Raw genomic sequence first — 24,538 nt, forward strand, 5'->3', positions numbered from 1 at the left:
AAAACATTTATTTCTATTTATTCCTGCTCGTATTTCAGCAGTAGAGGACACTTTTTGATTTATGACATCTTTAGACACACACTTGTTTTGATGACTATTCATTCACCCTCTAATCTTGCAGCATGGTTTGGTTTCTGCTACATTATAGTAGTAAGGTCACAGAGTTCAGATTTCTCTTTATTCACTCCAGCCAAGCAGCGGGAATAAATATTGACTTGCAGGGAGCTGCTGTCCATGTTTAAGCACTCTGAAGATAGCTCTTTCCTTCAGGATAAAACTGAAAGTTTAATGGGCCCTTCAAAACACACTCCCCTCACACAGACAAGCACTTAGTAGGGTTGTGACGTGTCATGTCTACTTATTTATGAGCATCCAAAGTGCATATGACAGGAGAGGTACATGAACATATTGATTGGTATGATAGTAAATGTACGTGTGAGGTAAAACAGTTGCCCTCTTAAATCAAATACAACTTTTCTGTCTCCTCCTCTAAACTGAGTCACTGAATTTCATCATCTGTAGCTGACAGCAATTTGTCTTTTGACACTAATGTTTCCAAAACAGTTATTCAACAGAAAGGATCTACAGTCAAACAACTGGATTTTTGCTCACACGCTGTACGTAACATTGCACCACATGGTGGTGTAGTTTTTCCCGTTTTTTTCTTCCTGTTGCCCTCTTACCAGAACCTGATTTCACAGAGTACAACATGTTCCTGGATCAACATCTTTGTTGATTCTGGAACAACATTCCAATCAACCAATTCGATTTGAAGGACAAGTTTCCAGTTTATGTCAAGTTTAGGCTAAAAATCAGAGTAAGGTGCTTCTACATCAGTGTTATTCACCTATCATCTCCCTCTTATTTTAGGGCTAAAAAATTGCTACAAATAGTTTTTGCTATATAATTCCCAAACTTTAATTTGCTATTTCTTAAAGGGTAACTCTCGCCAAATTGCAACCTAGGCTATTTTTGTTAATCCACCCGAGTCAAACATTTGTGTAAAAGCATAATTAGAATGGAAACGCCACTTTTAAGATTGACCGTATTTTCCTTTTCGGTCATGCCTTTTGAATGGGAGTGCTAGGGGCACTACAGTGATAGCATCAAAATCGCTATTTTTAAAACATTAAGGAGGCTCGACACCATGAAACTATGCTTGAAGTATCACCAGGGGCTCTACACATGAACTCGAGTATTGACTCGAACATTGTTTGTTTACTCAAAGTTTACTAAAGAGAAAGGTTTTGTACGACTCACTTTTTCAGTTAGTGTTTCCAGTGGCTGGAATTGTGTCAGTCAAAAGTAGTCAATTTCCGAATGCAACGTAACATGAGGAGAGTAAAGATGGAAAGCTCAGTTCATTATGTTGCATTCGGAGATTGCCTTTATCTGAGAAAAACTTTATTTTTGAAAAACCTAAAATGAAATCCTATACTTGAGATAATCACACATTTCTTGATATAATAAAAACAGACGGACAGAGACTATTAGCAGATAATTCTTTTCAAAACAGAATCACATACAAATGTATCTTTTTAATGTATCATGTAAGACTTCATTTACAAATCAAAACTACAGCGGTTGTACAGAAGTATGAATACACAAGGTGACACAACATTGCTGTATAGGAATGCTGCAACGTTTCAAAAACATCATAAAAACATTCTCCAGAGAAAAGTAAGGCACCGACTGAATCGGTGGGTATATAGGCAATTCATTTAAAGCATTTTGAGAATAAAGTGAAAAAGCAAAATAAAAAGAATCTGAAACACATACACAATGTTCAGAACATGTATAGATTGTTTAAAACTGGTTTTAGTTGGAACACACCTTGTGAAAGTTGAAGGTGTCAGTGGCATGTTACACCTGAATCATGTTGGGACACAGAGAGAGCACAGGGAGTGTGTGCTTCATGTGCAATAAATCCTAAAACATTTTTTATGCTGGTGTTTATTAGTTCTGTAAATTGAACAGAACCTCTGTCACTGAGTTAGAATAAGATGGGTTCCTTAAATGTCCATCACTGGTCTGTAGTTGTCTTCTCACTTACAGACTTCTGCAGAGCTGTGGAAAAGCCTTATGGGAGAGGAGCTGTGACAGCTGTGAGCTTTCATCAGGCACTGGTAGGACTCATTCACACACATTAAACATTATAAGAGAAAATGCCGTTTCATCTGTCAAGCTGTAAAGACACAGCAGAGCGTTTGCTTTGCATTCCAGTGTCTGTTTGAAAATTCTAGAATTATAGCATTTTCCAGTTCCTAGTAAAAAGAAAATGCTGTTGTATACTCACCCTCATGTTGTTCAGACCCCATATTTCTTTTTTTGTATTTCAGTTAAATATGATATTTTATACAAAATAACAGCTTGGACATTCTGCCCGTGATGACTGCCATGACATAAAATGGACATAAAACATTTTCTGTATTCTATATTTAAAAGACAAACACTATTGTAAAAGTTTGGGGTCAGTACGTTTTTTTGTTTGTTTGTTTGTTTTAAGAAATTAATGCTTTTACTCAGCAAGGATACATTCAATTGATCAAAAGTTACAGCAAATAATTTTACTGTACATTGATACAACAACATCTATTTCAAGAAAATGCTATTTTTTTAAAAACTTTTCGTTCATCACAGAAACCCTAATTTTTTATCACAGTTTCTACAAAAACTTGTAGAAAATTATTCTACAATTTTGATAATAATATTACTTGTTCCGTCTGCACCAAATCAGCATATTTGAATGATTTCTGAAGGATCATGTGACACTGATGACTGGAGTAATGATGCTGAAAATTCAGCCTTACGGTCACATGAATAATTTTAAAATGTATTAAAATAGAAAACACGTATTTTAAATTGTATTCATATTTCACAATATTACTGTTTTTACTCTATTTTTGATCAAATACTTAGAGCCTTGGTGAGCATAAGAGACTTCCATCAAAAACATTTAATTGTTCTTGGAAACACTTGGAAAATAGCACAAAAGTTATATTCTGACATAGAAGAAATCAGGACCTTGAAAGCATGTTTGTTGTGTGGAAAAGTGCAGCTTGGACATTCTGCCTAACATCTCAATTTGTGTTTCATGGAATAATACAAGGTTAGAACAACATGAGAGTGGATAAACTACAACAAATGGGAACTATCCCTTTACAGATGGACAGGTCTGAAGCTACTGTCAGGGTTGAGCCGAAGGGACTGCGGGTATTAACTGTATAGTGGGAAAATAATTTGGAAGCCATATCTGCTGGAGGCAACAGTGTTCCAAGCCACTCATAAAACTGTCACAATTGAGACATAATAGCCTCTTTATGTCAGTTTGTGACACAGCTGTTTTCTAGTCATAACGCATTTAATATCCTACATCTCAACATTGTGCTGTATTATGTCATCGCAATTTTGACAGCTGTGGCATTTTCTCAGGCTTAATGGTTGACAGAATGGTAAAATAAGATTTTGGGACTATCTACTCAGTTTTCCAAGAAGAAACTGAGAACATCTCCCAGCGTGAGAGAGAATTTTTGTGGAAGATATTGTCCAGTTGTGACTCTCTGAAGACCGTTACAGTCTGACTCTTTCACAAGATGTGTTTCATGACTCCATTATGTGCCCTAAACATGTGCTTAATTCAGGTATTACAAAACATACCAGCTCAGAGTTGAGCTACTTGCCATTGCTGACCTTTCTCTTCTCTCTTTTTTTTTTGAGGGGAGTAAACAGGTTCATACATCATCACCTGAAATGACGACATCAACAGAGCTAAGAATACATATAACATTATGCAACATCACACAAACTACACCCTCTTCACCCTCTACACATTCACTAATAAAACAGTTCCTTTAACCAAATAGTACCAAATATCAACTGAACTGCGAAAGTAGAACAAAGTCTACAACTCCATACTGCTCACAGAGCTTCATACATTTACCAAGAAAGTGAGTCCATTTTCTCAAATATATAGATACAAAAATAGATCAGCAAAATCTATGTGCTGTTTACAGTACGTAACAATCACTGAGTGAGTTTGACCATCGCTCAAGAAAGGAAAGAAACTAGTTCAAGACAGATTTCACAGGTTGACCGCACAGAGATCAGGACACTTGAAAAGACAGAGCAAAAGCGCTGAGAAGCATCCTCATCATCATGTACTTTAAACATCCTCACAGTTTCATACTGGTCCTCTACAGGACATTCAGCCAGAACACTGGCAGTCTGTATCTCTAGTGTTGCAGTACTGATTGTTGAGTCTCTCAGGTACTAAAATTCAACATTCAGGATCGTAAGATCTCACAAATTCAATACAAAAGATAAGAGGGAACAGGCTGTTGTTAAAGTATGGCGTTAACTTAATGCCATTAAGTTAATCTTAATGTCACTCCTCATTTCACCACATGTTAGCAACTACTCAAAAATGGTTTCGTAATGTCTCATGGCTCTAAAGTCAGAGTAAGAGCTGATGATGCATTTGCACATTGTTCTTCATTTTTTAAATCTCATTTGTCAAAACTCAAACATTGGCGTGTCTAGGACACTGATTTGGTACCAGCCAAAGTCAGCTAAGTCAACAAAGAGTTTACTGTATTACACAGGACTTAAAGCCTGTTCACACCAAGGACCATAACTATGACTATAATGTTTGAATTACTGTTCTCATTCAATGAGTCAACACAGTGTGGACGATAACAACACAGAGGGACGATATTGTTGGAATCCGATTTTTTCCCTAGCCGAAGAATGATAAAAACATTGACAGCCAATCAGAGTCCACCCAACTTTAACACACTTGAGAATTTAAGCGGCAAGTGACAACTACATGAACATGCTCATAAAGCACACAGCATCACTTCAGGTTAAGGGTCAATGCATACGAGAGACATGCAGCCTTCATCACCATTTCATAACGCTGTCTGAATCTATGGGCTGAATATCGTTTACAATGAACAGAACATGTCGTCTGTATCTGTAACTATAATTATTATTATACTTATCTTTTTAGATATTCTTGGTGTGAACAGTTTTTTACAGTGGTGAAAGCATTTTGGTCAACATGACCAAATATGAATTTGCATTATATTATTTTATTGTAAGGGCTTTCTTCTATAATATATAGTTTAAATATGAAAGCGGTTCACTTAGCTTACCTATTTGCTGGTAAACTGAAATAAATTAATAAATGCTTCAATTTTACAAGGTTTTATAAAATAAATAGATATAAAACTAATAATATGTGTTCCATATCATGACTGTACAAGTTAACAAATGATTTAATATATTTTATATCTCATATTTTTATTATTAAGGTATTATCATATTAAATATATTATATTAAATCAATATTATAAGGTGTTTCTAGAAATGTATAGGCCTAGTTAATACATGAAAAGTTATATAGGCTACTTATTGGCTGTTAATGTCATATTGAGAATGAAAAGAATATTTTTCTATTATCTATTCTATTTTGTGGCGTGTTTCTGATTGCAAGGTATTACATTTAGAATGAGGGGAATAAAATAGCTGACATATAAATGACAGCCGGATGACAGGCTGTATGCAGTGAAGTCTGGATTGGCACTCTGATAGTAGATTTCAAAGTGGAATGAACCACATCATGTATTAGAATGAGATCTAGACAATCTGATCACGTCAAGGAAAGCCAGCCATTCATGTAGATAATGCACATCTGTCAGAGTATCCATTAAAATTGGCATATACAGTAGTCAACCGGACAGTCATTTTACTCCTGCTTTAAAGTCAATGCAATGTAATCTCAGAATGCCAGTTTATCATCTGAGGAAAGACATTTTAACTCGCCTCATCTTTGCAGATCTTTCATGCCTGGATCTCACACTCACACATATATTCATTCATTATTTCTCTCTTACTGTGCTATAACCCCTTTAGAAACATTACAACTATCTTAAGTAGAACAAAAATAGAAACATCAAGTCAAGTCAGAAAATATCCAAATAAATATCCAAATAAACATAAAACTCTGTCTCATTAGTGTTTCCTCCATTAACGGTGTGGCATCTAACTCTGTTTTCATAATTTCTCTAACCCATTTCCTGCAATGCATTGGGAAGAAAAGCAGATTACATCCCCAGAACTGCTCGCGTTTCTCATAATGCACTGCAGTGGGGGCCAGCTCTGTCGGTTTGGGACCGTTCGAGGGCCTGACCTGCTCTTGGTCCCCCCCACCCCATTACACATATCGTTGCCGTCACATACTGACATTCTAGGACTCCAATAGACTATGCCATCGACACACCTGTTGTCCCTTCGATTCCTTCATCTGAGTCCAGTGTGTTAGCTCCTCCTCCCCAGAGCTGTTCAGCCCCAGAGAGATCCAGCCAATCATCTCCTTCCGTTTCATGCTGCGCTTGTTGTAGACCGACAGGATGAGCGTGACATCAGAGAGCTGGAACAGAGCTACTTGGAACACAAAGGTCTCCTTGTAGGTGGGGTTGGGCTGGCCGCGGCAAATCGATGTCTTGCACTTGGACATCTCCTGACCCATTGAGTTCAGTAGAGTCAGCTTTACATAAGTGTCTGAAACAGGATGAAACAGGATGTCAGACAGAGGAACTTTCATTCTATGAACAGTAGTCCAAAAACTTTTACTGTCAGATCAGTCCATCCAAACCAATCCAAAAGAGTACTTTGAGAAATTTGAGAATAATTTTTTTGGGGGATTTCCAGTAAAAATATGTAAAAAGTATATCTTGAATTAAGTTTATCAGTTTTTACCCCAGTGAGAAATTTATTTTTAAGGTTAAATCTCACACAATGTTTGTTAGATTTATTTTTAAAATCCACCTGTGGTGAAAATCAAGGTTTTAATATTGTTTATATGTCTATGTGGTGTTTTTAATATGCTTTAAAACAAAACCATGTGTAAATTCAGAAGTCAGCATCATTGCAGAGTATTTTCTTCTTAAAACTGACTCTCAGAAACGCGGTTTGAAATCGCTGGTGTTTCTGACATCACAAACTACATTGTTACCAATCACGTCAAAGTGATCCTCAACGAGTGGATCTCTGAGCTGGTGTGAGTGAGTGGAGGCGGGGCTAATTTGCATATTCATAAAACAGCATATACTAAATGAGGCAAGTGTGTAGAGTTACATTCAAGGTAATTTAAGGCATACATTTTTTTTTTTTAAAGGAAAAAACGCTTAAATATGATTCTGGTGATCAAAGATGAGTTTAAAGGGATAAAATAATTGACTACAGGGGGCTTTTAAAAAAGTGGCATAAAATAAAGAAATCTAGTTTTATAAAATAAATATGTCTTGTTTTAAGATGGTTTAGACATTTTTACTGGAAAACAAGACAAAAATACAAATTTTTGCATTCAAAATATAAAAAATAAAAGTACAATAAAACAATAATACATTTTTAAAAAAACACAATAATCACAGTTTTCAGCTGGGAAAAATTATTTACAAAAACGTAATACTATTTCAATAATTGTAGGTTCGGAAGTTGAGATGTTAAATTTAGTAACAAGATATTGTTGTGGTGCGGTTCTTCTGCCAGCGTGGAGGTTTTCAATGCTACGGTTCCTGCATGGCAATGCTTCAATCTCTCAATTTATCTGAAAAGCAATTGATTATTCCATTCATTAATACAGGATGAAATGTATTGGTTGAAAACGAGCCATTCAGTTTCTCTTTTTCATTAACGCACGGCACGAATCAATGCTCACTGATTAATAATTGAGTCCCGCATCACTCCTCTGTCTTCTCATTTCGGAACCTTTTGAACTGCGACTCTACAGATGCACTCAAAGCAGACTCTGCTGCAGCACGGGGCCTTTCACGGGATTCAATTCAGTGCGCAGTTGAACTCCTCTGAGCGTGCTTTCTGCTGCCCTGCCTGAATACACTAGAATACAACAGACGTTAGTATTCTCTGTGTCTTTGTGTCAGTGCGGGCTTCCTGTGGAGTCATCTTGCTGCGTTTTCAAAAAAAATGTTTCACTCTCCTCTATTTTTCCAACTAATAGAAGAGCCGAGCTAAAGCAGCGCTGATTTCAGAGATGGGAATGTAGACTCATACCTGGCACTGAGGAAATCAGTGCAGCTCCTCAAGCTGAATGTGAAAGAGTTCAATAGCGGTTCAAGAGGGCTGATTAGCCTCTGTGATGCAGTTATTCAGGAGTCTAAACACTTCCTGCCACAGAAATCAACCTTCGGTAGTTGACAGTACATAAAATACTAGTCATCTACACTGATAAAGTTATGGAAAACACTAGGATTACACATATCTGTTAGCATGTATCAATGCTGTAAATGAGACAAAGTTATTGTGGCGTACAGCAGTTTTTGGAATTTTTGGATCCCAAAATTAAGTATGAAGATGTCCTTGTGAAGCACTCTCTTCCCAAAATTTAAAAGCTGATATTATATATTTGATATTTATTATGTATATACGTGTATAATTGTTACAGACTAATTTACAGTTTTTTATAAGACAATTATATATTTTAATGAAGCATGATATAGAGATCACAAACAGATCTAGATCAAAATAAAAAGGTGTTTTTAACATATTTAATTAACAGTAAAAGCCCTAAAATTTCCCACTGTCTGCAAACATAGAAGAACCACTCACATGGCTACATGCCTACAAAGACCTCTACATCTCTCTGGCATCTTGGATTAGAACTACCAGTCACATGACGAGAACGATTCAAATGATTCAAGCAAATGATCTAGAAAATGTGACACTTTAAAAAAAAGACACAAGGTTAGGGGACGCATGCAAACATCACTACAGAGGACAGAGAAAATAATAACATACTGTACCATCCAACATAGCATGGTTTAAAAAAAAAAAAGCGTTTGAACCTTCTCCATGGATGAAGACTAAATGGATAACATGCTTCACATGTTTTCTAAATCTTCCTTCTGTATAGAATTTTACATTAATTTGCGCTCAAATTTTCCACAGATCAAACCTTCAGCATCCATGTAGAAGTTTTCGCCAGTCTAACACCAAGGATCGATGATGAAACGAGGAAGCGTGACAAAAGAAAGATGGATGAACAACGTCCGATGCTGATAAAGGTAGCCACAGAAAACTCACCTCGGATTATGTACACCTGCCCACCTATCAAGTGCTTTAGACAACAGAACAAACCGTCTGACAACAGGAGAGGAGTGACAGCGAGAGCAGAGGGGGTCGGCAGTCATCAGGGAGAAAGAGAGAGAATATCAACAACAGCAGGAGGAAAAGAGCAGGTAAAAAGGTTTGAAGGTTCAATGACATTAGGTCAGATGTAACGTGTTCATAAAGCACACAGCATCACTTCAGGTTAAGGGTCAATGCATAAGAGAGACATGCAGCCTTCATCACCATTTCATAACGCTGTCTGAATCTATGGGCTGAATATCGTTTAATGACATGGAGTTATGAGTGCTTTTTGAAGGCATAAAGCTCTTATATTGCACTCTTTGACTGAAGTGTGATGGAAGCTTTGGGAAGGTTAGGAGGTCATTTAGGGCAGCGTTTATCATAAGGGTGATATGACAGAAAATTACAGAGCGAGAAAGAAAGAGGGAACATACGGTTACGGGCACCTTTGGGGTCAAAGGTGAGAGGTGACACGTTTTGATCCTGCAATCCTTATATAATATGATACAGGAAATACAAAGACAAATTTGTTGGTGAAGTACTCTGGAACGGCTATCTAAAGCAATCATGTTGAGCAGCTCTCGGACTCACTGGGAGGTTTATTTGCCGCCAGGTTTTTAAAGTGGCTTCCTTTGATGACCTCCACAGAGAGTCGTCCTGTAGTGGCGTTGTACACAAGCCCCAGCAGGATCTCTGGAGCCGCCCCCTGGCCGGCAGACGGGAACGACGAGGCCGTCTCACTGCACGACACGTCTGACACGCTTGCCTGAGAGTCACTGCCCTGGGACACAAATCATTTTAGTTTAGGCCTAACATTTACAAAGTTTTTACAGAATATATATAAATATTAGGGGTGTAACGATACGCGTATTCGTATTGAACCGTTCGGTACGGGGCTTTCGGTTCGGTTTTCGGTACGCATTTTCATACCGAACTGTTCGTTCGACCATTTTTCCTGCCGACCAAAATTTCGTTATTTGAAGTAGGCGCGTTGCGCGTTGCGCGTGGCAAGCGCACTCATAATGTAAGAGACGCCGGCGCGACCACAACATTGCCCAACATCAAATGGCAAACGTAATGCAAGTGGAACGAAACTGCTCGTTATTGTGTGGTTGAAGGACCGTTTATCAGTTTGGACCAGTGTAGCGCGAGCCGATCGTGATCATGCGACACTGTTACTACACAGCGCTAATAAGAGATCCAGTAAAGAAATCATTTGAATTCGCCACAGAAGTAATAACATCGCTGTGAGATCTAGTGAGAAACATTCACATTTCTCCGTTATTAACGGATCAAACAGAGCGTGGAAACCAGGAAGAAACATTGTGCCATGAATGAACTATCCAGTGTCCACAGATCAGCAACATTCACCATGGATTTACTGTAGTAACACTAACTGCAACCATGGAAGTTTGTCAGGAATAGTATAGGCTATAATGCCTTCAAGTAACATTACGTCGGTTTTATTTTGACATTATGAATACAATTGCTGCCCTCAAATGTTAATCTGAACTAAAATAAAACTTTGTTTATAACTACTACAATATTACATTTCAGCTGTTTTGTTTTATATACTCCTAAGAAGAGTCAATTATATCATTGTATCAAAAACGTACCGAACCGTACCGTACCGTGACACAAGTGTATCGTATCGAACCGAACCGTGAATTTTGTGAACCGTTACACTATACATTTGTTAACATTATAATATTAGATCAAATGTTGCATCTGTTTTCATAGTTAATGCACTGACATTTTTTTATTAACATTAACAAAGGTTAATAAATACTATAAGAATATATTGTTCATTGTTAGTTCATGTTAGTTACTGTATTAACTAATGTTGACCTTATTGTAATGTTACCTATTAATATTATAATTCTTTCAATATGTATTTAAGATTTTTCAGTTCTTTTCAAAGAAGCCATTTATGCTAATCAAGGCTGCATTTATTTGATCAAAAATACAGTAAACATTAATGTGAAAAATAATTGTTTTCTATTTTAATATCTTTTAAAATAAAATTTGTTCCTGTGATGCAAAGCTGAAATTTCAGCATCATTACTCCAGTCTTCACTGCCTTCAGAAATCATTCTATGATTTGATGCTCAAGAAACATTTCTTAATATTATCGATGTATTCATTTTTTTTTTTAAGAAAAAACGTACTGACAAAATTAAGATCTTGCAAATTTTGAATGGTAGTATATATATATATATATATATACACACATTTTCGAAGCATTTTTGAGACTTTTGTACATAATGTTTTATCACACTCACAGGTATGTTGCAGCAGGGGTCCAGTATGATGGGGACTGACATCTTGCCCTGCAGGTTGAGTTTGGTGAGGTAGAACACCTTCTCTCCGAGAGCCTTCTCCTTCTTCATCCTGCGGACGCTGTACAAGCGGAACCGGACGGCATAGTTCCCGATCATCTCCGACTCAATATGGCTAAAGTGAAATGTCTCTGTAAAGATGGGGCAGGGGCCACGCTGGATGATGGTTTTTGCCCTCTGTTTTTTGGTGGGCAGCAGCACTAGATGCACCTGCCAGGAGATGTTACCCGTGCGTTTGAGAGAAGGAATGTCCGTCAGTGCTGTTATCGTGACGGACAGACGCTGGTCAGACGAATCATGGTCGAAGATGACGTCGAGAGTTCCGTATTGAGCGAGAGGCTCAGGGTCATAACCTTTTGGAAGCTGAGCCGCTGATCCACGTGCTGACAGATCCTAAAGAGATGAATGATAGAAAAACCGAGATATTTAGAGGGAGGAACAATTACCATCTGAGGCTTGATGTGGTGAACGGCAGATTGATCTATTTGGTAAATGTGCACAGTGTGTTTACATTCATATGAGCTTATACAGTTGTGGTCAGAATTATTGGCACCCCTGGTAAATATGATCAAAGATGGCTGTAAAAATATTGTTTATCCTTTCGATCTTTCATTAAAAAATTAGCAAACATCTAACCTTTGATTAAAGTGAAAGAATTGAAAGTGGGGGGAAAAATCACTTTATGAAATAAATGTTTTTCTCCAAAACATGTTGGCCACATTTATTGGCACTCTAGAATTTTTTTATGAGTAAAATATCTCTGAAGTATATTCCCATTATGTTTAAATGTTTAGCACACCAGGGTGACTAGCAACATGAAATTGTCAAGCTATGGCTTGTTTCACAGGAATATGAATTTGAGGAAACACAAATGCCAAATTCCCTTAATCATCCATCACAAGGAGTAAAACCAAATAATATAGTTCTAATTTGCAGCAAAAGATTAAGCTTCACAAAACAGAAAGAGGTTGTAAGAAAATAGCTAAAGCGTTGAACATATCCATTTCCACCATTTCCACAAATGGCAATAATAAAGAAGTTTCAATCAACTAAAGATGTTATAAATCTGCCTGAAAGAGAGCGTGTGAAAGTTTGAGTGGCCAAAGACTCTCCAAGGATGAAAGATGGAGAATTGCTGAGATTAGTTGAGTCTTGGGGTCAGAAAGGCAAAAAAAAAAAAAACTACATCACCAAATGTTGTTTCATCACATCCAAAAACAAACTCCAGCATATTCAGTTGTCAGACACGACTGGAACTTCAAAAGGGACCAAATTCTATGTTCATACGAAAAAACAAAAACAAAAAAAAAAACAGATGTGTTTGGTGCAAACAGGGATAAAAAGTCAAGGATAAATATACTGCTGGATCTTTAGTGTTGTGGGCCTATTTTTAGCTGAAGGTCCTGGACATCTTGTTCAGATACATGGCATCATGGATTCTACCAAATACCAACAGATCAAAAAACAAACAAATGTAAATATCAACACAAAAATGTGTCACTGAGCACAAAATGAAGCTTCTGCCATGGCCATCCCAGTCCCCTGACCTGAACCCTATAGAAAATGAGTGGGCTGAACTGAAGAGAAGAAGCACCAACATGGATCTGGGAATCTGAAGGATCTGGAGAGATTCTGTATGGAGAAATTGTCCAATGATCTCTTGTCAGGTGTTCTCCAAACTCATCAGGCATGATAGAAGAAAACTCAAAGCTGTTATCTTGGCAAAAGGAGGTTGCAAAAAGTATTTAATAAAAGGGTGCCAATAATTATGGCCAACGTGTTTTGGAGAAAAGCATTTATTTCCAATGTGATTTACCACCACTTCCAATTATTTTACTTCAATGAAAGGTTGGATTTTAGAAATTTTATTAAATGAAAAATCAAAAGGATAAACAATGCAGATTTTTATAGCCATCTTTGATCATATTTACCAGGGATGCCAATAATTCTGACCACAACTGTATATGACAGCTTTAAATCCATAAAACAGACAGTTATGACATATTTGCCTATAGACGAAGATATTTTCAATGATTGATGGCTGAGACAAGATTTTTATTGCTATAATTCATATAACAAAAGTTAGACTAAAAATGTGGCTCAGTACTGTACAATGAGTGCTGCTGCATCACACTGCTGTAAATATATAAATGATTACGTAGGTGTCTACAGCACATACATAATGAATTATGAAGGCGTTTGTGCATGCATCTGTTTGAATGCATGTGATGTTAAGGTAATGAAATCATGAAAGTACTTCAGCAAATCACACATGACAGCAATGCCCTAAAAACAACTTTAAAAAAGACCAATCAAAATGAGCTTTCTGCTGGAAAACAGTTTTTGAATGAATAAGCAAGGAAGCAACATGTCTTTTTAAACAAAGGGGGCTATTTGTATTTTTGAAATTGCCAGATTACACTGGTCTACAATTTTCTCGTCTGCTTCAGAGATAAAATGTGCTTTTTATTATGCATTTTGATGTGCTGTATTTAAATATGACAATTAACTGATTGGCTACTGTTTTCAAGATATTTAAGTTATTATATTTTACGTTTATGTATATTGTTTAGATAGTACCTGTCATCTGTTCTCTTTATGTAAGACTTTAAACATCAACAAAAGGGTTATATAAATCAAATTTATTATGAAACAAAAGGCAAAAAACTGAACATAGTTTAGTCCTATTCAGGCGCTTCTTGGCTTGTTCTCTTGTATTTATTAAATGGAGTGTCTCTTGTCACGGTCCAGCAATAGTCTGCAAACATAGATTGGGCTCAATTTGAAGTTATCTGCACTGTTCAAAAAGTATGAGGCATCTCTGCTCACTTTGGCTAAACAGAAATGTGTCCCTTTGCAAAATCAAACACTGACAAATAAGAGAGCATGACACTGTATAACAGTGGTGCAAAACTCAGTTCCTGTAGGACCACAGACCTGCAGAGTTTAGCTTCAACCCCTAAGTAAACACTACCCTGGAAATCCAGAGTTCTCGCGAGAGCACAATTTGAATTTGCTCAGCGAGTTACTCTGGCATTGAGTAATGATGCTCATTAACAATGCCCTTGTAGCCGAGCTGCACCAATCACATCGGTGTATCTGATATGGGCGGGCCAGAGGCAAGCTAAACAGATGACGACAGCGCTAGTGACAGCGCTAATGACAGCGTAATCACAACAGTGATTGGTTGTAGTGTTATCCAATTGCGTGCAGTGAGATTTTCAAATGCATGCTTGGTGCCGCCCCTGTAAAAAAGTTTTGTTTTACGGGAAGAAAAACAAAGGAGAAAAAAATAATATGGGTGATCTTCTTTCTTAATACTCCACTTTCGTGGCATGTTTGTGGCTGCCAAGTTTCAGCTATAGAAGCAGGAAACATCCGGTTGGTGAAGCTTGCTCGCTCTCATTGGCTGTTGCACGCATCACGTCAGAGGCAGCCCGATGAAGAGTCAAATATCAAAAACATGTTTGATAGTTACGATTTGGGATCATGCGGGCTCCGACGCGATCGGAAGCAGTAAAATAATTGTAATGACACCACACAATTGAGGACTTTTTGGACAAAAACTCCGTTGCAAGAAGCCTCGAATCGGGCCGCGTGCCCCAGATCTTTGGGGGTTGCAAACCAGGCCCAAAATCTGGCTTAAAATCTTCAAGTGTGTGATCAGCCTTACGTCGTTGTACGGGAAACGCACCAATGTAGGATTTCTAGAGCTGATATAGGGCAATGTTCAGCAGATGGATGTAAGCTTCGTTAAGATTGCATCATGCCTTCTAGGAATAACATGATACAATAATATCATGAAGAATGCAATACCAGCTTCAGATTGCATCATTCATTGTTTTGCCTAAAAAGCAAGTACTGTCCAAACCCATTCATTGATTTATTCATAAATCCAGTCAAAGATGTATTTTAATCATTTCGGGTTTAAATTGAGATCCCTTTTCTTTAACTCACATATCCTCCGCCATTCAAATCAAGGGTTTTACTTGTATATAATGACCTAATAGCATATCTTGAAAACTAGAGCCAATCAACAATTTTAAGCATCATTTTCGTTCTCAGTGACTTAGAATTAGTTTAATTAGTTGATCAGAAAGTTTAACTACATTTATTTCATAATCATTTTGGCTGTAGACCAGTGTTATTGTAGGTAAGTATTTTGGTAAGTACTTCTTTGCTCAAACACTCACCTCTGGGCTGAGTACAGCTGTGCTGTCGCTGGGTACATCTTCTTCATAGCCCTTGTTAAGGAAACTCTCTGTGTCCTGTGCTTCACTGACCTCGCTTGGACATTTCCCATAGCTGTGTCTAGGGCTCTCGCTCCCATGGGAAAGGTCACATTTGGCATCGCCCAGGTCAGAGGGTGTGCACGACATACGTGGTGACCCATCCTCATCCTGATAGGGCGGAGGCTGCAGCTCGTCCAATGGCGGAGTCCGCCTCATCCGCTGGATACAGTTCACTGATGTAGGGCAAAGTGAAAGAGATGCATTTAGGTGTTATTTAGCTCAATGTTCAATATCAAAAAGTTAAAGTGCAGGACATGAAATGGGAAATATAATCTTAAGTGGCTTAGAAAGTGCATCAGTTGGAGTGACAATATGACATTATTAAGTTTAGATTTATGCTCAACGGCAGAATGATCTCAGAAACTCTAATTTATGTGTCACTCCTACATGAGAATGAAACTGAAGCCTTTGTGTCTTTAGCAGCACACATCACGACCTAGGCTTGTAATTTATGATACAGCATACTATATGGTATTCAAAGGTAAAGTCTAAGAAAAGAGTGGTTCTATGAAACCACTTAGCTCAACTCAAGAAAAGGTCAAAACTTGGATTTACACACGGTGTAGACATATTCATTAAACCTGCATCTTCATAAATGATTCAGTTGTCCTTCAAGAGATACAAATCACTGAATGTGATCAATTAAACAAATCGGCATTTCTCATTTTAAATGTAGAAAATCAAGGAAATCTGAGGATATACTGATGCTGCTAGTGGCTTTATGAGAATCTGAAATTGAAATAAATGGCAAAGCGTGCTGTGATTTACCTGCACTCTACAATACAAACTGCTCTGTAAAGAGAATGAACCAAGTGGCTGTTGCCATAGTAACATGCTACTGGCTAGGACAGGAAGATTTAGCTATCTCATAAATATAGTGCATTCTCACTCACTCGCTCGCTCGCTCGCTCGCACGCACGCACGCACGCACGCACGCACGCACACACACACACACACACGCGCACACACTCTGTTGGAGTGTGGCTAGGATAAGTGGTTCTGAATATTGGGAAGAGACACCTCAGACATTGCTGATGCTGTGAATTTTCAAGTTAAAAACTTTTTTGAAACTCTCCCTCAATTCATACATTTTAGTTTGCAGTGATATTTTGTATTATTTCTCATTTAATGTAATACGTTTCAATGACAGTTTTGTACAAATTGCTAGGACACATTTCTCAATACTTCTCAAGTTACCAACTTTCAACTTGGCACAGCAGTTAATTTCACATTCAAAATGCACTGAATCAACTCATTCTTCCTAAACACTAGCAAGGATTGCCAATCAACAAACACACTTTGTCACTCATCGTTATTTTTACAAATTCACTAATTTGATTAGTGACCTAAAAAGAGCGCAGAATCTGAAATATTCCTTGCTTATTTTTAAATCATAACATTTCATTTCAATTTCAGAATCCTAAAATGGAAAAGCACCAAAGTATGGAACAGAAGATGAAAACTTAGAATCTAAGTTCACTTTTAATGAGGATGGAGGAAAGAAACATCACTGTTTACAATGATGGAAGAGCACGTCTGTTTGTCTTCTATGTCTCAATGTTGAATGACGTCTTTGATCATAAACTGCAGCATTTTTAACCTCAGGCTATGAACAAGAGCAAGAGAAAATGTCTGTCTATGTGCATGAGAGAGTGTGCCCTCTATCTCTGTGATGTTTTGATCAACTATCATGTCAGACATCTCTCATGATTCAGTTTGATCTGAATGTCAGTAAAGATGCCATAACTATAATATTCCGTGATTAGTAACATGACATTAACAGCTTGGTTAACTTGATTGTCTGGGGGTCATGGACCGAACAAACACCTTGATCAGAATGGCAATGCTAATGCTTTAGAAAAGTATTATAACCCTCTTTGGTTCCAACTGCAAACACTCGGCTCATTTGTTATGTATGAGTGTAAGAATGTGAGTATGTGTGCACAAGAGTATGGGTTTTTTTATGTACTTGTGAGCATTCAAGCAACATGAGTGTGTGAGTGTATATGTAAATGTGTGTATGCGTGTTAGCGCCTCATGTATTATACAGATGGCCTGAGGCTACAGCCTCTCCTGCCTCCAGGAAAACAGCTCAAGAGAAAAGCATGCAGCTTTATCTGTCTCTCTGTGCAGTAGTTCACAGAAGCAGCGGGTGAAATCAGAGAGAGATATCCACCAGCTTCTTGCTTTTTTCTTTCTGAAAGCGATTCCCTTTGACACATTTTCATTCTTTATCCTCATCATCATCCATTATCTTCCTGCTCTGAGCATCTGCAATGATTCCAGCAGGGATTTTGGCACAGAATGGAATAAGGACAGATGAATAGACAATTGGAAGTACAAAAAAATAACCCTAATTATTTCTATTACTAATGATCATTGATCATCCATTGATATAATATCAGACAATCATCTTCCTCCGAAACAGAATAACATCTGATCTTCTCCTGTTACGTGAGGAGCAAAACAGCCAAGAACTCTCTTTTTCTGTTCTCTCATCTTTCATCTTAAGCAAGGAGGGGGAAAAAAGTGTTCTGGCTTATTATGCCCATATGTTTTCTTCTAGAAATGTCCTAATTCACTCGATATCTGATATATTCATGATCTTAAACCCTTTGCTCTCTGTAAGAATCACTCCTGCCAGAGAAAGAACAACCCACGGTCATTTTTATTGAAAACAGGTTTCATTCAGATTTTTCTACTGTGTCTGTACTGAGTGTTCTTCAAAAAAAGGACACTCAGATGTCAAACATCTATAAGCAGAGGATTTTTAGTTGAGCAGCGCCATCTGGTGGTTTAATTTGGGTTTCAATCTATTTGCTTTGCCCACTTACAATTAAAGTTTAGGGTTCATAAGATTTTTAGAGGTCCAAGCACCGAAGCTGCTGGAAACCTGTGTTTGTACTACTTTTTTGAACTACTCCTAGGCAGTTTGTCAGACCTTCACCAAACTTTGCACATGTCAGCTAGACAATGCTGGCAAAAAGTTATCAACATAATTTTGATCTTTTGAACTGTTTAGCAGATACAATTTTTCATGTGTCTGATATGACCCAGTATGCCTATTATGCCTGGATCTTGTGTGCACAGTACAAACTTCTCAAAACTTTGCTTCGCCAATGAAAAGATAAATTCTTGAGATTAAGTTTTGAGCTGCAAATCTTCACAATCATTTGACCTTGTCCTATCCATGCATCTACAGTAAATTTACATGTTGAATATGAGTCCACACATACACCACATATATATTTAGATTTTTAGTGGAGATTCAAGAGGGACTTTGCTACAAAAATCACATCATAAGATACGTTTCAATTGGATTGCTATTCGTTCAAATGGAACAATGATTTTTGGACCCCGAAGATTGTCGCTTGCGGCTATATTATTTATTTTTTAAAAGATAATCATACTTTTAGTCAGCAAGTATGCAATAAACTGATCACAAGTGACAGTAGAGACATTTATAATGTTATTAAAAAAATGATCTTCCAAACAAATGCTGTTCTTGTGAATTTACTATTCATCAAAGAATCCTGAATTTTTTTTAATCATGGTTTCCAGAAATATATTAAGCATCACTACTGTTAACACAACTGTAACATTGATAATAATAAAAGCACCACATCAGTGTAACGTGTTGGTGTTGGAGAGAAACGAGCACAATAAAGGAATGGAAAATCAAGATAATTTATAATAATAAACAAAACAAACACACATTGACAACAACGGACAAATGAATAGGTAAAATTGGGGATTAACTATCTATCTCTATGGACACCGGGAAGGCACGTCCTCATGCTTTAAACAGTCCAACTGAGGAAGGTGCGTGCTCTGGGGATGGAGGCGGCAGGCGAAGGGCAGGAAATAAAGTGCAATGGTGGCGGGAGAAACAGGGTGGCGATGCCGGTGGGAGGAGCCAGGAGCAAGAGTAGCCAGGCGGTGATCCAGAGAGCAGCCAGTATGAAAGCTCACAGCGGAGTCGATGGAGCGAGGAGCCATGGTGGAGACTTGGCTGACAGAGATAAAGCAGATGGTCCTGGAGGCCGAGGCGAAGCCACAGCAACGAGCATCCGAGGTGGAGCAAGGGTGCCTGAGGATTGAGGTGGAGCTGGTGGGACTGAGCTGGTGGCGCCAGACGTAGCGAACGGGTGGAGAGATGGAGCACAGCAGGCGGCTTGTAAGTGCATGGCGCAGGCAGGGCGACATCTGAGCCGGAGGAATGAGGGAGCCTAATGGTGCCGCAAGGACGATGGTATCTGGTGGAGTCGAGGGAGGGAGGAGCCAAGGCAGAACCGACAAGTTGACGGACGAGGTGGAGTGACAGGATCAGTGGCTGAAGGTGGAGACGGGGGATCCACTTGCCTAGGCGATGCTGGAGAACTGAGGACTCGAGGTGAATCCACACAGTGAATTGGTGTCAGAGGAGTCGTCGAGGGGCTGAAGTAAACCAGTGGAGGCGAGGCTGACGGACTGGCTGAGTTTGGAAGAGGAGGCAGGAGAGGGAGGTTGGGCGGGAACTCCGGAGACTTTATGCTGGACGGGACCAGCGGGGATGGGAGAAACAGGAATTTATCCTCTTCCAAATCAAAGCTTCCACAAGCAACCCCAGAGGAACAAACGATGTAGCCAGCTCACGCACCTGGTCAGACGTTTCGCGAGGCTCAGGCTCCGGGGCGATGGCTGGCTCTGTCCTCCTTCCAGGATCTGGCTCGCAGCTCGCTCAAGCTCTATGTCTACAGTAGGTTCTGGCATATGCTCTGTACTGGGACCCGCAGTTTACCAGCACTCACTCCACGAACTCTACGAAAGTTTCTCGAGGACCAACACCGGGCAAGCGGGTCTATCTGCTCTCGTTTAAGCTGGTATACATGAAGGCGCACAAGGAGAGATCAGGAAATTTAGTTTGGCTCGCCCGATGGAGAAATTCACGGATGTGGTCCTTGAGGCACTGCTCTTCCTGCTCAAGGCATAGCAGCTGGACAAAGGAAGTCCATCTTTTTTTGTACCCTTTTATAAAGGATCAGTTCTGTCAGGACCACAAATCGTATCGTCAAATTCGATTGACAATTAGCATACAGTTAGGATTGGCGGTATGGTTCTTTTCTGGGCAAGAACTTCCTGCACATCCATGCAGCCTAGCATGGATAAGAGCAGGGAGAGCAGCAATAACCCCCCTTAGGGTAAAAAGAACAGAACCAACATAAATGTTTTGCAGATATCATTAACTCAAGATTTTAAAGTACAACATAATTCGAGAATTTATTCTGATTCAAGGGGAATCAGAATGCAAAACTGACTGGACGAGAGGAGGAGCTGGGGATGGAGGAGGGTAATTCGCTCCTGAGAAACGCGATGACTGCTGATAATACTGAACGAGCTTATATATGTATACAGTGATAGGCGTCGTATTCCTATTGGTAGACGTAGATCAGCTGAGAGTCAGCTGATGCAAGCTTGACTAACGTGACCTGCCAGAACTGACGCTACGCTTGATTTATTCTGTAACACGTTGGTGTTGGACAGCAACGCGCACAACAGAAATGGAAAACCAAGGTAATCTTTAATAATAAACAAAACAAACACACATACATCAACAATAGAACGTAACCAAGGGAACAGGAACAGAGCAAATAGAGAGAAAAATAAAATAAAACAGCGAGTAGGTAGTAGCTACAGTAGGCTATGTTACAATCAGTATATTAGAATGATTTCTGAAGGATCATGTGACACTGTAAACTGGAGTAATGGCAGCAGAAAATTCAGCTTTGCCATCCCAAGAATAAATTATATTGTAATATATGTTAAAAAAGAAAACATGTATTTAAAATTGTATTCATATTTAACAATATACCTGTTTTACTGTATTTTTGATCAATTAAATGCAGCCTTGATGAGCATAAAATACTTCTTTCAAAGACATAACAAAAATCTTAAAGACCCCAAACTTTTGAATGGTAGCGTATACAAATACCATAATTCTTCAAATCAACACGATTCAGCAACAACATTAATGTACATCCTTAATGTAACAACAAACTTGATTTGATTTTATCCACAGTGGTCTATCATACCTAAAGCTATTCGCTAGCAATCCTCCTATCAGTATTAATAGCAGAGGTTCAGCTAGCACAGACACAACAAATCCCATATAGCTTTGAGAAAGCCGTTTATTGTGTGAAATGTAAATTTACCGTCATCTGCTGAGGCCTCGCTGCTGTAGCCATCATATTCAGCCGCTAGGGGGCAGTATTTCTTCCGTGTGTCCCAGCCATAGCCCTTCTGGTGGTTTGAGTTAGTCCCCGCAGAACCCCCCCGGAGACCCTGTGATCGAGACACGGCCTCCTGGTACTGGCCAATCACCTCATCATCACTGTCTGACGACGAGCAGTGGTAGTCTGCATTCACGTAACTCTTATCTGAGAGAGAGAAAGAGTGGAAGAAAAAGTGAAAATGTATTTGTATCTGTATTTTAAGCACGAGAAGAAAGCAAACATAATTTTGAGAAAGTTTCATGACGGTCAAATGTTCTCCAACTTCTCTCAACAGCCTATTTATTAGAGATGCACCGATTGCAATTTTCATGGCTGATTCCGATTTCCATTTTTTTTGTAAACGCGATCGATTTTTGCCGATTCTGATTTTCTTTCAAAGGACTATAATTGACGGCATATACAAACAAAAATCTACTTTTCTTCAATGCAAAATCTTATTTTCATAAAAAAAACAAGTAAAAAGACTTATAAAATAAGAACAAATAAATTTCAAACAACAGCACAAATAAATGCAATAGAATAAAGAGTTATGAAATAAACACGGCTCTAAGTTTTTCAGGTGGGTATACAGTATATTCAGGTAAGAAATACAGAAATGAAAGTAATCAAATGTAAAATAACACTGGATAGTCTTCATTGTGTTATTCATAGGGCCGATCATACGGAAAATCGTCCGATTACGGTCCTTGGCCGGTCGATTGGTGCATCTCTATTATTTATACATTTTAGCATGGGCATATCACCAGATAAAAGGTGAAAAATTGCATATACTACATACTACACTGTATACACACACACACACACACACACACACACACACACACACACACACACACACACACACACACACACACACACACACACACACACACACACACACACACACACACACACACACACACACACACACACACACACACACACACACACACACACACCATAAATATATATATATATACATAAATTATGTTTATTTCCAGGCCTATTTATCATTTCAGTAACTGCAAACAAACACCACAAAGCAGAAAAACATCTTCCTTTGTCCTTTGTCACAAACACTAGAGGGCGATATGGTTTAACAAATAAAAACACATTCTCACATAACATGGGATTCAAAGAAGGTACATGCAGGTAATACAGTAATGTGTATATCCTCTTTTAGCCAAAATTCTCAATTAGCATCTGTGAAAGTTCAGTTAGAGAGGCCAAGCAATAATAATTTATACCAAGGAAGAAAAACAAATCCCCTGTACTTTTACACAGAAAGAGACATAAAAGAGTGACAGGAAGAAGAAGAGCATTAAACGCGGTGAGTTCAAGTCTTCCCATAGAGATAAAATAGAGGGAAAGCAAAACAGCATTTTGACCGCAGCAGAAATCATTCCCAGCAGATGACAGACATGATAGATCAGTTCAGTTCCAAAGAGTCCAGGCAGATTTAGAAGAAAGAAAAGATTGTGACTTTTTGGACAAAGTCATCTAATGAGGTTCAGAGAGTGGAAGGAAAAGTTAGCAGCCTCATTCTCTCACCTCCAGCACGTCTCTCCCTATTGCTAGATTTCTTCTTCTCACCACCATCCACTGGGCTTCTAGGTGTTTTTAATTTAGTGGACATGGTTCTTTCTTTAACACAGGATCCATTTGTGTGAGGAGTCTGTGAGAGGTCACTTTCTGTAGAGGTCTCAGTTGACAGCACTGAACTATTGTCGTCGCCTGCAGTCTGAGGCTGGGGGTCCTTCTCTTGGCCAGATGCAGCCTGGGTCTGGATTTCAGTCCTACACAGAAAAGGATCTCTCTCCTGGGCCTGCCGTGCAGCAGCCTCTTTCTCTTCCGCCTCTTTCTTCCGAATCCTCTTCAGCTCTTCGGCCTGGACTTTGTGAATGATGGTGTTCACATGCTCGGCGAGTTCTCCGCTCACTGTGTACGTGACGTCGCTCAGCGCATAAGCCAAGTCATCAACCTTCTCCGTCACCGATTCCAACATGGCAGACATGGAGGGGAGACTTAGCTGGAAGCTCTTAAAAAATGCCATGTTGCAGTTTTGATTTAATTGCTCAGTTTATGATTTCTCTGAAATGTCCAATTTTCCAGGCCAGTCTTAAATTTATCATCGATGGAACAGTCATTTCAAAATCCTCCATAAACAAAATATATTTACATCATAGACCACTTTAAATCTACAGTTAAAAATATTTCAAATGGCGAAAAATATTGTAATCAAAAATGATCTGAACACCTGAAAAAAGAAAGAAAAATGAAAAACAAATCATCATTACATAACACATAATTTCCATATTTATAAAATCATGATTCATAAAACAACTAAATAACAGTACACAAAAGTCTCCCAGGAGGTGAAAAATCCCAGCATGCTCTGCCAAACAACTGCTACACAGGTGAAGTGAGTCAGAGATCAAATCACTCACCATTATGACAGGCATTTATGCTTTTCCAAAATCCACCAGAAACCACACACAGACTGAAC

General features: G+C 38.6%; 1 protein-coding gene across 5 annotated transcripts in view; it reads right to left on the minus strand.

Annotated features, from left to right (window-relative positions):
- Positions 1 to 3,700: 3,700 nt before the first annotated feature.
- Positions 3,701 to 24,538, minus strand: part of syt14a (synaptotagmin XIVa) — a 44,894-nt gene continuing 24,056 nt past the window's right edge. For 2 of the 5 annotated variants that reach the window (XM_082153082.1, XM_082153081.1), the window contains exons 4-10: positions 21,973 to 22,197; positions 15,683 to 15,954; positions 11,433 to 11,882; positions 9,742 to 9,931; positions 9,585 to 9,641; positions 9,103 to 9,159; positions 3,701 to 6,561 (exon numbers count right to left, since the gene is read on the minus strand). In XM_082153082.1, the coding sequence (XP_082009208.1) occupies positions 6,248 to 6,561; positions 9,103 to 9,159; positions 9,585 to 9,641; positions 9,742 to 9,931; positions 11,433 to 11,882; positions 15,683 to 15,954; positions 21,973 to 22,197 (1,565 nt within the window). In that variant the 3' untranslated portion in view covers positions 3,701 to 6,247. Of the gene's footprint in view, positions 6,562 to 9,102; positions 9,160 to 9,584; positions 9,642 to 9,741; positions 9,932 to 11,432; positions 11,883 to 15,682; positions 15,955 to 21,972; positions 22,198 to 23,583; positions 24,238 to 24,538 lie in introns of those variants that run through there. The other 3 variants (XM_082153079.1, XM_082153083.1, XM_082153080.1) reach the window with 3 other exon arrangements.

This window comes from Leuciscus leuciscus (assembly GCF_965113295.1).
Source record: "Leuciscus leuciscus genome assembly, chromosome: 22".
Classification (NCBI taxonomy): domain Eukaryota; kingdom Metazoa; phylum Chordata; class Actinopteri; order Cypriniformes; family Leuciscidae; genus Leuciscus; species Leuciscus leuciscus.